This window comes from Tympanuchus pallidicinctus, unplaced genomic scaffold (genome assembly GCF_026119805.1).
Source record: "Tympanuchus pallidicinctus isolate F22 unplaced genomic scaffold, pur_lepc_1.0 scaffold28, whole genome shotgun sequence".
Classification (NCBI taxonomy): domain Eukaryota; kingdom Metazoa; phylum Chordata; class Aves; order Galliformes; family Phasianidae; genus Tympanuchus; species Tympanuchus pallidicinctus.
In genome coordinates, this window is record NW_026294745.1 from 878,742 (window position 1) to 891,032 (window position 12,291).

The 12,291-nt window shown below is 50.5% G+C and overlaps 1 protein-coding gene across 1 annotated transcript; it reads right to left on the reverse strand.

Moving 5' to 3' along the window:
- Nucleotides 1–183: 183 nt before the first annotated feature.
- On the reverse strand, nt 184–4,263 carry FICD (FIC domain protein adenylyltransferase). Its single transcript, XM_052691312.1, has 3 exons — nt 4,182–4,263; nt 3,632–3,973; nt 184–2,815 (listed from the first exon to the last, which is right to left on the reverse strand). The coding sequence occupies exons 2-3, from the start codon at nt 3,921–3,923 to the stop codon at nt 1,740–1,742; spliced, it is 1,368 nt and encodes a 455-aa protein (XP_052547272.1). The 5' UTR covers nt 3,924–3,973; nt 4,182–4,263; the 3' UTR covers nt 184–1,739.
- Nucleotides 4,264–12,291: the final 8,028 nt, after the last annotated feature.

Below are 12,291 nucleotides of genomic sequence, written 5' to 3' on the forward strand. Positions count from 1 at the left end.
ACAATCTAATATGGAGCTTTAATGTGGGGGCTGGTATTTCCAGATGCTTACCTCACTCTGATGTCAGGCAGGCACAAAGCAGGAGCGATTAATGGAGTTTCCTTGGGTTGCTAACGTTGGACTTGCTGTGAAACTTGCTACTCCAGGAACTGAGCTGTGAGCAGTTCTGATTTTACTGCAGACTTAATATTAAAATACTTTATTAATCTGTTATTAAAATGAACGTCTTTTTTTTTTCCAGAGCTCTAAAGTGCAGAATACTTTTATACTCACATTGCACTACAAAAATAAGCATGCTTTGTAAAAATAGAACACTTGTTCACATTCCCTGTCAGCAATAATACGTGAGGAGAGGCTGGTGCTACAGTGTACAGGTAATTCCTGGTCTTGGTTTGTTGTCTGTTTGCTGTATGAAACGTATCCTAATTACCTTGCAGGTAAGAGAGCTAGAGGGGAGAGAAATAGGCCTGGGACAGTACAGGAATTCATTCCTTCCACATCTTCTGAGCTTGAAGGTGTTGGGATCGATGATACCTGGAATTATGCACTTACACAGCTGGCAGGTGGGGTGTAGGGAGCAACTCGTTTCAATGTGTAACTGCAACTGCTTTTAACTTAAAAGCACTTTGACTTGGGCGGCAGCTTCCAGGTGCTGTGCAAACTGAGACTGCAGTAGGGAGAGGCCTTAGGTGGTTCTTTATGCATTTATCAGAGGAATAACAGGATTTGGTAGTTAATAAACCTATCATGAAAAACTCTCTTGTGTAGATGAAGGAAACTTAAGTTTTTGGCAAGCTCACTATATGATTTCTTACCAAAACAGCCCAGCAGATAAAGGCAGTCTTGTGGCTATGTGGAATGACCTTTTCTGCCTGCAGCTTACAGAAACGAGCTCTTTTCAGATCCTGAACAGAAACCTGCAGACAGCTGCAGTTTCCCAGAGGACCTGCCTTGTGGGGAGGCAAGGTGAAGCAGGGTCTCAGCACAAAATTGTCCTGGTGAAGACATACCAAGAGCACCTTGCTGTTCCGTGAAACAAGTCAGAGAGTATTTCTTGTCTTGTTCCAGTCACATGGGCTGTAATCAGAAACCAAACACTTCCCATTTGTTTCACATACATTACCCTAGGAAAGGCAAATGAAAGTAAATATGCAGAATGCTACTGAAAGCAGAAACAGAAGGGGAGAAATGCGACTGCCACCCTGCAGCTAGCCTTCTTCCTCATCTTTTCTGGCTGAATGTGTCATAGTGAAGGAGAAAGCCAGCCTAATGCAGCTGGGAGCATGCTGTTACTGCAAAGGCTTTGGGTTCTGAACAAGAACGAAGGGGGTAGTATGAGAGCAACAACTCTTTTAAGGCTTTGTCCCACCTAGCAGCTCCATGACGAGGTAGGACAAGGCTGCTGACTTAGGGTAGGGCTGTGATGGAAGCAGCTTCTGAATGCTTAATTTTATGGAAAAATGAAATGATTTCTACTTCAGTTTGTTCAGCCCCTCTGATGTTTTTCCCCGCCTCTTACTGTAGCACAGGCGAGTTACAGCACACAGTCAACATCAACAATTTAGCTTGGCATAATATATGCAAATAAATTATATTAACTTAACCAAATGTAACAGGCTTTAAATAAATGAAATGCTAAAGAGTGACACCTCCTGTCAAGTCTCTTCCCAGCAGAAATTCTGAGCAGCATGGCTTCCTGTTCACCCATGTATTCCCTGCCTTCTCAACGCCCACAACTTTCAGGTCTTGACAGGGATGGTTTGTTTGCATCCACCACTGCTGCCATCAGCTTCAGGTAAGCCCACAGAGTACTCCGTGGTGGCAATGAGCAACATGTCCAGTGTTGTCTCAGTGCACTTAGCTATAAAGCGTATGAAAGGCCTCACATCGCCCTCGTTGGCCACTTCTAAGACATGATAATACTCTGCCCGTTGCTCCTTGCGGATGGTGATGGGTGGGTAGCCTGCCTGCATCAGGATGAGGTTCATTAGCAAACGTGACGTCCTCCCGTTGCCATCTGTAAAAGGATGGACGTAAACCAATTTGTAGTGGGCCAACGCAGCAAATTCCACGGGGTGCAAACTCATGGCATCTTCAGAGTTCATCCACTGCACAAACTCCTGCATCTGTTTGCCAACGTCCTGGGGGTGTGGGGGTATGTGATGCCCCACAAACACCTGCGTAGTCCTGAAGCGCCCCGCCTCCACGGGGTCAGCGTAGCCCAGCACTCTCCGGTGTATCTCCAGGATGTCAGTGATGGTAACGGAGCCTATTCGTGAGACCAGAGTGGTATTGACATATTTCAAAGCTGCGTGCATGCCAATCACCTCATTCTGCTCCACTAAACTTTTTCCAGGAACAGCGTATCTGGTCTCGATGATGTGTCGTATTTCTGACAGCGTCAGAGTGTTCCCTTCAATAGCAACCGTGTGGTAGATGTGGTGATAGTAGGACTCCTCCATCACTCGGCGCAGGGCAGAATTGCCTTTGGGGATCGCCATCACTTTTTTAACCTTGCTGTCAATAATGCTAAAATACCTCTGATCAATTTCTTCAACTAAAGGCAACGTCCGGTCCCGATTGATCAAAGCCTTTTCGTTGCAGGGAGAGAGGGTTAGTGCTTTGGAGTACAAATAGTCTGCTTGAAGAATGTCTTTTTCCTCTTCAGAAAAAATGCCAAATTCATTCAGGGCATCCACGTAATCAGGGTCCATTTTGAGGGCGTATACAAAGAGTTTGTGCGCTTTTTCTCGCTTTCCTTGGCGCTTCATTTCAAGGGCTTGGTTCAGAGCTGCTTTGGCTTCTAACTTCACTTCTGAAATGCAACAGTAAGAGCAGTTTGATCACAGGGTTCTACCGACAGCTTCTGGAGACTTATCACCTTCTCTGATATGAAATTAAATAAAACTTTTCCATAAGACCTGCAGCAGAGAACTTGTACTCCTGCCACAAGCCCAAGGGCTTTAGGCCTGCTCGCAGGCAGAGCATTCAGCAGCAGAGCTGCTCCTGATAGGAACCAGGGCCAGGCAGGGCCTGCAAATAGCAAGGCACAGGCGCAGGATTCTGATGGTAGCAAAGCTTGCTTTGGCTACCAGGCTGCTGTGTATGGGAGGACGCAGAGTTGTGAGTACATTCTGTTGGCTGTAATGCCAGTTCCCTTGCTGAGAGCAGCCTCCACAGCTGCTAATAGCACAGGTTTTTCATCTTCCCAGCAATAATAGCTGTAATGTCAATGATACCGTGCAGGAACCATAATGATTCCTCTGAATATTTTCCAATTGAATGTCCTGTCCACTAAAGCCAGTGACCATAGCCTGTTATTGCTGGTGTTCCAATTACCTCATCACATCTCACCACTGCACAAAGCACCTGGATAAGCTGAGATGACACAGCACTACAGAAACACCTGCACAGTACCCAACCATGGAATGCAGCCTGGCTGCTGCCTGGCGATGGCAAGAGTGACCTCTTGGTAATTTCCAGCTCAGAGTGGGGTAGTGAGAGTTCACTACCATTGGAGATACAAGGAGATGCTCAGGCAGGGGATGCAGATGCCCCAGACACAGGGGGGTTGGAATCACAGCATCAACTCAGGATCTCTCAGATCACACAGTCCAACAGTCACACTCACCTGGGGAGGCCTTGCCCTTCAGCACCAGCAGCTCCAGCCCCTTCGAGGTGACACTCAGCCCGGTACTTTGCCCCGTATACCTGGTGACGCCCGTATAGCCGGTGCCCAGCTTACTCCTCAGAAAGGAGAGCCCCCTGAGCACCGCATGGCACTTCTCCTCCACGGCAGGCAGCGGCAGCAGCAGCAGCAGGAGGGAGCCCAGCAGCAGCACGAGCACGGCTGCCCACCTGACTCGGACCCACAGGGCTACCCATTTCAGCTCGGGCTCTGCCGCCATAGATATGAGATTCATCCTGCTTCCAGCGCGGACGCGAGGGACATCTCCTTTCGTACCGCCTCTGCCTGCAAACAGGAACAGCTGAAGCCAGAACCCACAGCGCAGGCACCCTCCCTCCTCCTCATCTCCCCCAGACCTTTGGCCTCCCCTCAGGCCCATCTCCCATTAGTACCAGTCCTCAGCCTCTCCTCAGGCTTCACCCCCACGAAGCCTTAGCCTCTCCCGGCCCCGTTTCCCCGCAGCCTCAGGCCCTACTTCCCCTCCCGTGCCCACCTTGGCCGCCTCCCTCAGCCTCCTGTTGCCGGCTCTATCCAGGTTACCCCGCCTCCTCGCATCCACGCCCTCCGCGCTCTGCTATTGGATGAGCCCCGCGGCTTCTCGCTTCTCATTGGTGCACACGGCCTTTCCTTCTCCAACGAGTTCCGCCCACTTCCTGTGCACCGCTTCCGGTGGCGTTTTCCGGGTAGTGCCACGCCTACAGGACGGGAGAGGCTCGTGGAGGGTGACGATTGGATAGAGATCATGTCAATCTTAAGAGATCTGCCCAATGAAAAGCGGGCATTGGACGGGGTGCGGGACACCTGCTATTTAAGAACTGCGTGGCCCCTCTAGCGTTGCTAGGCAACGGCTGCAGACTGGCTGGGTTCGCCTCCTTCTTCAGGCCTTGGTCTGCGGCAGTGCTTGCTTTCCTCGGGCTCTGGGTGCCCTCCGAATCTCCTCGTGCTTTGGGGAGGATGGTGGGGCTGGGCAATGCCGGCTGCCTGCCTGCTGCAGCCTACCCTGGGGCAGGGCAGTGTGGGAGGACAAGCAGCTCAGAGCAGGAGCTGCTGCTGTGCTGCACACAGCTTGCTACAGGCAGCCTGCCTTTCCTTGCTTCCAGAAAGGCAGAATCTGCCCTTTTTGTGCTCTTTGAAGTGCTCGTTGTTTTTTACCAGGACTGACAGGAGCAGCTTGGTGATTTTATTTCAGCCAGCATTCCTGCAAAGAGACCAACAGCAGCTCTGCTCTGAGACCCTCAGCAGCAAATGGAGCCCGGGGCAATTCCTGCAGCACAACTGCCGTGTCCTCCGACTGCTGCAGCCTGTTAGTGCTGGAGGATAAATGGGGGGGATAATTAATATCTGAGGGCTGAGCAAATACAGCAGCCCTTCAAGAGAAAGATGTGACAGAAATGTGTGTTTTCTTCAGTGCCAGGGCACCGGAGCCTAATTACAGAATTAATTACAGAGCGATGATGTATTTTCCTTTTGAAATGGTTGTGAAATGCATTTAAAAACTGGTGACCAATTAAACTTAATGCTATAGAAGAGAGTGATGCTGCTAGCCAGAAATGCCTGGTGTCTCATCCAGGCTGTGACACCTCTCAGCAGCCTTAGAGCTGTTGGGTTGCTGTGTACACAGTGCATTGCAATTATCTATGATTATTTCAGAGACAGCAAAGGGGCATCCCAAAGAAGACTGTAGGAAAGGGCAAGGGCACAGAGAGGATGAAGCCATAGCCCTGGAGCAAAGGTTTGGCCACTGGAACATCCTCAAAGCTCTGGATATGGTTGAGCACAGCCCTATCAGGAGCTGGAGGGCTCTGATGGGGGGCCTCAAGAACCTCCAGGAGGAATTGGCACTCCAGGAGGTGCCGTTGGTTTTGTGCCCACTGCAGGTGGATGCTGGAAGCACTGCCATGGTGTGATGGGAAATGCCACCCGAGATAGTTTTTATAATAAAACTTGAGGCTGAATGGGGTGGATGCGGGAGTGGTGGGATCCCCGTAGCCGGTAGGTGGCACTGACTCATTTCGCTGCTCAACAGAAGCCTCCCAGCGTTGCGGCTTTCCTCCTGAATCCTGACACCTGCAGCGTTTAGAGGCAGCTATCATTAAAATCCGTGTATGACTGAGCGCGGCTCTTGCTTCCTTTCGGCACTGTGTGTCCCAGGATAAAATTGCCACTGTGCGCACGAAGGAGGTGTGGGGTGATCTGCTCCTGATGCTGCCAGTGCAGATCTCTCCTATTTCTGGAGCTTGCACAGTAAGCTGTAAGGCTGATCCTGCATCCTCCCAGTTTCCATCGGGCAGTTTGCGTGGCTTCCTGTTGTGTTTTTTTTTACTTCTTTTGCTGGGGAAGGGGCATTATCTGAGAGCCGTGGTGCTGGGAGGGAATTCCTGGCTGTGGAGGCAGAGCTGCATATTGGAGTGTGGGATTTTAATCAATGAACAGATGGGCAAGTAAGAGATGAAATGCTTGGTGGTAAAGCTGTCAAACCCGGGTCAAAGCAAGGTTGTTGTGAAAAACGGTTCTGACATTCTCAGCTGCTCCGCTCTCGTGGCAGAGAGAAACCACATCCTAGCTTAAGTTCTAGCGAGCAGCGCAGAGACCAAAGGGCTTTTAATTAAAGAGAAGATAGAAGGGTGAGCAGAAAGCTAAAGCGAGAATACTTCTAGCTGCAAACTAAAGACGCTGAGCAAGAGGGCTCGGGCTGTGAGTGATTTAAGCTTTTAGTGTGAGCATCCAAGGAGCACAAACGCAAGGCTGAATGGAGAGCTGAAAACAAAGCTCTGAGAGAGTGCAGGAACAGAGGGCTTTGTTGGCGCTCCTAATGAATAACAAGGAATGAGCTTCTCAGACAGATTGGTTTGCAGCAATGGGAATGAATGGACAAAAGGAAAACTTTCAAAGCAATCTGGCAGCTGAGCTCAGTGGGATTTTTAGCAAAGCTGGGATGGAGCCGTGCAGAACAGGGAGGGCCCGAGCGAGGCAATGTGTGGGTATAATGAGAGATGCAATTCAGAGAGAGGAAGGAATAAGGAATCCCATCGGTGCGGAGGAAAATCTTTTTCATTATTGCACTCGTGGTCAGTGCTGCTTTCCAATCAGCTGTGCAATATCGCTGGTCTGGATGTCGGGAAGGCTTTGGGGCACTGAAATCTTTATCCAAATGTAGCAGGAATGCCCCTGGTCCTGTCCCCAGGCAGGAACTGGGGTGCTGCAATGCACATCCCTGGGCCCCTCAGTCCTCTCTGCCAATGAGGGGCTCTCCTGCTATGGCCTGCGGTCCCCAAAACCCATGGGTTCCCTGCTGCAGGGGGTCAGCAGAGGGGCAAGGTGGGTGCTATGCACTTATTTCCAGCCTGTCCTTGAAGCTGCTGTGGAAATGCTGACTCTAATCAGAGTCCTTTTGGACTTAACTGCCACATAGACTTGACTAATGTGACGCCACACCAGGCAATCTGGAAATATATTAAACCTGGGAGTTACTGCGGGGGTGATTTGCATGTCAATAACGGAAGGGAAATCGCCTCCCCCTGCCTCCTCTCTGTGCTTTCAGTTCCAGATACCCCCAGCTCTGTGGCCGTTCAGCTGCTTCTCGCAGCAGCCAAGCCCTCCGGGAATAATGAGGGCTTATGGGGCGTGATCAGCTCGTTTCTTGCTTTTACTTCCCTGCTCCCTGGCTGAGTGACGGGCTTGTTCAGCTAGAAATACATGGGAGCGATGCTGCTTAAGCTGCCCATCACTCTGGCACACTGTGCAGAGCTTCACTGATCTCAGATTACTGGGGAGCAAGGAAACCCTAGGTCATGGCACGCAGATGGATGCTTCCTGATAGGGGAAAAAGCCACCTCCTGGTCCTTCCCAGCTGCTGCAGGAGCAAGGAGGAACGCTGTGTTCCCACAGAGCTGCTGGCTGGGGACTTGTCTGCAGGATACATCATCCCATACTTACAACTCCTGCACGCTCACAGTCTCTTGGGCTTGTAATTTAGGACAAGGAGGGCTAAAACAGGCAGGAGGGTAGGTGGTTTGTAGGAGTGGATTACAAAAGGAGCTGCTTTCCTCTGTGAGATTGTCAGCTCACCCCCTGCAAAGGTTGTGACAGCTGTCAGAGCTTGGGGAGGGGGCCCTGCATGGCGAGACAGTGAGTGGCTGATCTTGAAGGTGCTTTTGCCATCAGCCTGGAAGCAGTGCTTTAAGAACAAACCCCCAAAACCTACACTGCCTACGTCTAGAGATGACTAGAGCCTCACCTTGCTTTTGGTTGTTGTTTGTTTGTTTACTTGTTTTTTTCAGCTGAGGAACATTTTGGCAGCAGCAGGAAGAAGCAACAGAAAGAAGCCAGCCATCCCTGTCCTGCCTGCTTTGTTCTGGGGAACCAGGACCTGAGCCCCACAGCCTTGGGGAGCATAGAGGCAGAAACTGAGAGCGGAAAGTCCAGAGGCAGCTGTGTGCCATGGAGTGGTGGCTGCAGAACAGGGACATTTTTCCTTAAAGGTGCCTGGAGAGAGAGAGAGAGAGAGAGAGATGCTCGGTAACCGTGGCAACCACAGCAGCTGCAGGGATGCTGGGGAGGCAGCGACTGTGTGCTGGCAGAGGCTCCAGGGCTGCTCAATGCCCTCCTTGTGCCCGGGTGAGGGCTGGGGTCCCTTGATGTGCCACCAGCACACAGGGCACAGCTTGGCCCTGGGGACAATGGGGCTCTCCCTGCACCAGTCGGGTCTCCAGGTGTTCTTGTTGTGATCTCAGGAGCTGTGCACCACTTTTCTCAGCAGCTGTATTCAGAAACAAGCGAGGCAGAACTCGGAATAAATGGATTTGCAAAGCAATCTGTGCTGTTCTTGGACCTCGGCACTGTTGAGCTTGGAAATACGGGGAGGGAGCAAGTGTAGTCCATGTTTTTTGTCATGCTCTTAATTTTCCTGTATGCTGCTAAATAAAATGTCCTCTGAAATTCTTCCAAATTAAAATCCAGGCTCGCCTCTCCCTGCCAGCAGCAGTGCAGCCCCTGCTATCCTCAGCAGCTTGACTGCACCTTTATCAGGCTCCTCCAGCACTGTGCAGAACTCAAGGAGTTGTGAAACATTTCGCTTTATGCGGCTGCGTTTAATTATGGGGCAGACAGGATGGTAAATCTGTGCTTTTATGGCTGCTGAAACGTTGTCTTCCTTTCTGCTCCTTGCCTTGCAGCCCATCCCTGCCTCTGGCATGCCCCAGCCGTGCCTTCTTCCTGCAGCTCATGCTGAGCTCCCTGAGTGGGTGGGGAGCAGCATTTGGGGCATTTCTCCTTGTGCTGCATCATTCACGGGTTCCTTCTTGCATGTGTCATGCCTATGACTGGAGGTTGGTCTCTCCTCTGGAGGTCTGGCTGCTTCCTCAGCCCAAATTAACAAGCACTGGATGCTGCAGAGAGCTGTAATTGCAGCTCGTCTGGGAACGCTTCAGTGCCAGAAGCAAGTCATAGCCTCATCTTTTTTAGTTACTTCATTTGCAGACGTTTTATGGAGGCTCCTGCTGACATTTGGGTTCTGCGCCTGAGCAGGAGGCCAGGCAGCTCCTGGCTTCCCAGAACTGCTGATGGGATTCTGCGGGAGTCTTTGCTGCATTTGTGCTCTTGTTCAGCTATTACATTTAGTCTCCAGTGAATACAGAACTGACAGCTGGTAAAGATTTGCATATGGCATGAAATTAAGTGAGTTTGTTTTAATGTCTAATCTGTGCAAAGCGCAAATTTGGTTGCTAAAAGCCTTGCTTTGCCTTATCACTGATGGCACATCTGCTTCATGCATTGCCCTTTGGTTTCTGAAAGTTGTCTTTCTCTGTATCTTGCCAGGAAGAGGAACGCGAGTGGATCTCTGCAATCTTTCCTGTCCCTGCAGACACCCACGGTCAGGGGACGGGGCTGTGAGCACTGATGGATCTGTGGGTGTCCCTACGCACTGCAGGCAGTGGGAACAGACGGCCTTTGGGAGGCCCTTCCAACTCAGATGACTTTATGGATCTAGAAGTCTTTGAGAGACATGGTTAGCGGTATGGTGGGGATGGATTGGCTGTTGGATTTGGTGAACTCAGTGGTCTTGTCCAACCTTAATGATTCTGTAAGGTTACCAGGGCTCACCCCATGGCGAGAGTCCTGGGGGAAAGTGGGGATAACCCAACAGCGAGCCCCAGTGCCCACAGCCTCTGCGTTCCATGTGCGTGGTCCCTGCTTGAGATAAAAGAGTGGGAGCAGGTCTGATGCTCTGTGCAGGGCTGTGGGATCACAAGCAATGTGAATCCGGCAGCGAGAAACAAGTCTGTATGGGAGGTCTGACCTTTCTGAGCATGAAATCCAGGACCAAGAAAGCAAAACCCTCACACTTTGGCAAAGGATGTGAGTTTTCCTCCAGACTGGTTGGAATAGAATTTGGGATTGGAGTTGTTGTTGTTGTTATTCGTTCTTTTAATTTTAATTAACAGACAAGCCATTTAGAGGCTGGATGAGGAGCCAGGTAGGGGTGGAGAGGCAGAGCCATGGGGAACCAAAGACCCCATAGACCCTCATGTCTCAGGGAGAGGAGCAAGTCTTAGCAGGAGTTGCACCAAGGCTCTGGTGGGACCATGCACACCTCTGCTTTATGGTGTTTACCCCAAAGATCCCACCATAGGTAAGTTTTCTGATTCAGGCTGATCCAGAGAAATCAATTCAATTAAAATGCATTGGGTGGGAGCACAGTATGGGGATGAAAGCCTGCGGCAGAGAGTTGTACATCCCTCTGTCTGCTGGCCCTGTGCTTTCCCTTCTCTAAAACCAAACCCCTTTGCCCGCTCCCCATTTGTCTGCAGTGTGCTTCTCATCCAGGTCCTTGCATAAATCCAAACCTGAATCTGGGAGGCTCTGCAAAGCTACTCTGCATGCAGCATCACCTCCCCTTGGGCTCCCCAGGGACCAGACTGCGACTCCGAATTGAGCTGATGGAAACTGGGGGGGTGGATGAGCCCTGGCGCGTCCCTTATTGCTGTGAAATTTGCTGTGTTCCTGTAAATTGCATTTTGGCCACGGCTCTTACAAGGAGTGCTGCTAAATATAAATAGGAGGCCATTGTTCTTCCTCGTGAGCATAGCTCTCATTTTTCTCTAATCCTCTGGCACAGAAATTCAAACGCTGGGGGTGGTTTTATGGCAGGGAGAGAAGATGCTCTTCACCCCTCCTCTCTCAGCAGTCGTTTTACAGAACTAGAGATAACCGAGTGGCCCCAGTGGAGCTGCTAATGGTGGGCAGGGACTCAGATTTCCCCACTGCAGCACCCACTTTTATTCTCAGTCCCTCCTGGAACAGTTCTGCCCTCAGCCCAGAGGATAGCGGTGCTTCAGGATGGTTTTGTTTGACTCCAGCTTAGTTTGGTGCCAACTTAATTTGATGCTGATTGACTTAATTTGGGGCCAGCTGCTTGCCTGTATTAATGGGGCAACGCTGGGTCTGCACATCATGCTCCCTCCCACCCATCCGTGCAGCCATCTCCCCACTCCATGCCTTCCCCTGATGTTATACTGAGGTCCAATCAAGTGCTCTGCCTGATTAGCTTGCAAATATTCCTGCAGGTTTTCTTCCCACCTGGCAGCAATGCAGCAGAGATAAGTGAGGCTCTGGTGTCTCCCTGCTGCATATTTCCTCAGTAAGGCCACGGCTGGCACGACAGCACCATACCCAGGAATAAAGCAGAGAGCTGGAACCCACAGCAGGGCTCTGCCCTACTCAGTATGGGGGAACTGGTGCTGCCGCATTGGGTTGGTGCCCTATTGCACGTGAGAGCATTGCTTGCCCTGCTGTCAGCACACAGATCCTGGAAAATAACCACTTATTAAAGTAAATTAGCTCATTAATTAATGGAGGGGGAAAGAAAAGTAAAATTCTCACTCTGATCTGAGCCAGTAGTTCTTCTTTTTTATTTTTCCTCTCTCTTTTTCCCTGTAGGTCTGAACTTTGCTGGGCAGAGGCAGCTCAGCTGTGGACAATTCCTGCTCTGCTTCTAAAGCAGCTGTGAATCCTGCTGCAAAAAGGGGAAGGGGAACTGAGCTGGTGCTGAACAGAGACTCAGCTGGGGGTTGAGGACAAGGAGAGGAGTTGTGGGGCTGTTTGGAGCATGGTCTGAGTCCCAGATGCAGCCCAGGAAAGAGGAGGCACTGCTGGAGATGGGGCCCAAAGGATGAGCAGCTCCTCAGATTAAAGGGTTTGCCAACATCTACTGAGACAAAAGCCTTGAGGCTGCCATTAATTAACAAATTAGCTCATCAAGACTGTCCCTAATATGTCAAAAGCTGTCCTATTAGTTAAGCTAGAGCACGGGTTCTAATTTGCCTGCTAAAGTAGCACGTTCAGTGCTACTGATAAGAGACTCATTTAAACAGATAGTTCTGAAAGTTTCCTTTTCCCCCCTCATCTCCCTCTGCACTTTGCTCCTTGCTTGCCCTGCATTTTGCTCCTGCCTGGGGCTGAGGAAGGTGCAAGCAGTGAGTTTTGCCCATTCACCATTTAGCAAATAAAACCGTGGAGTCCATTTGCACGAGGATGTGTCTCATACAAAAAAGAGTGGAGCAAAATAGGAAGTGTGGCAGTTATCATGGATGTGATCCATGATG

Excerpts from the sequence above, each read along its gene's own strand:
- FICD (XM_052691312.1), bottom strand. The coding sequence starts at position 3,923 with ATGAATCTCATATCTATGGCGGCAGAGCCCGAGCTGAAATGGGTAGCC. Across the intron at positions 2,816-3,631 it reads GAAGGGCAAGGCCTCCCCAG|AAGTGAAGTTAGAAGCCAAA; the intron begins GTGAGTGTGACT and ends GTTGCATTTCAG.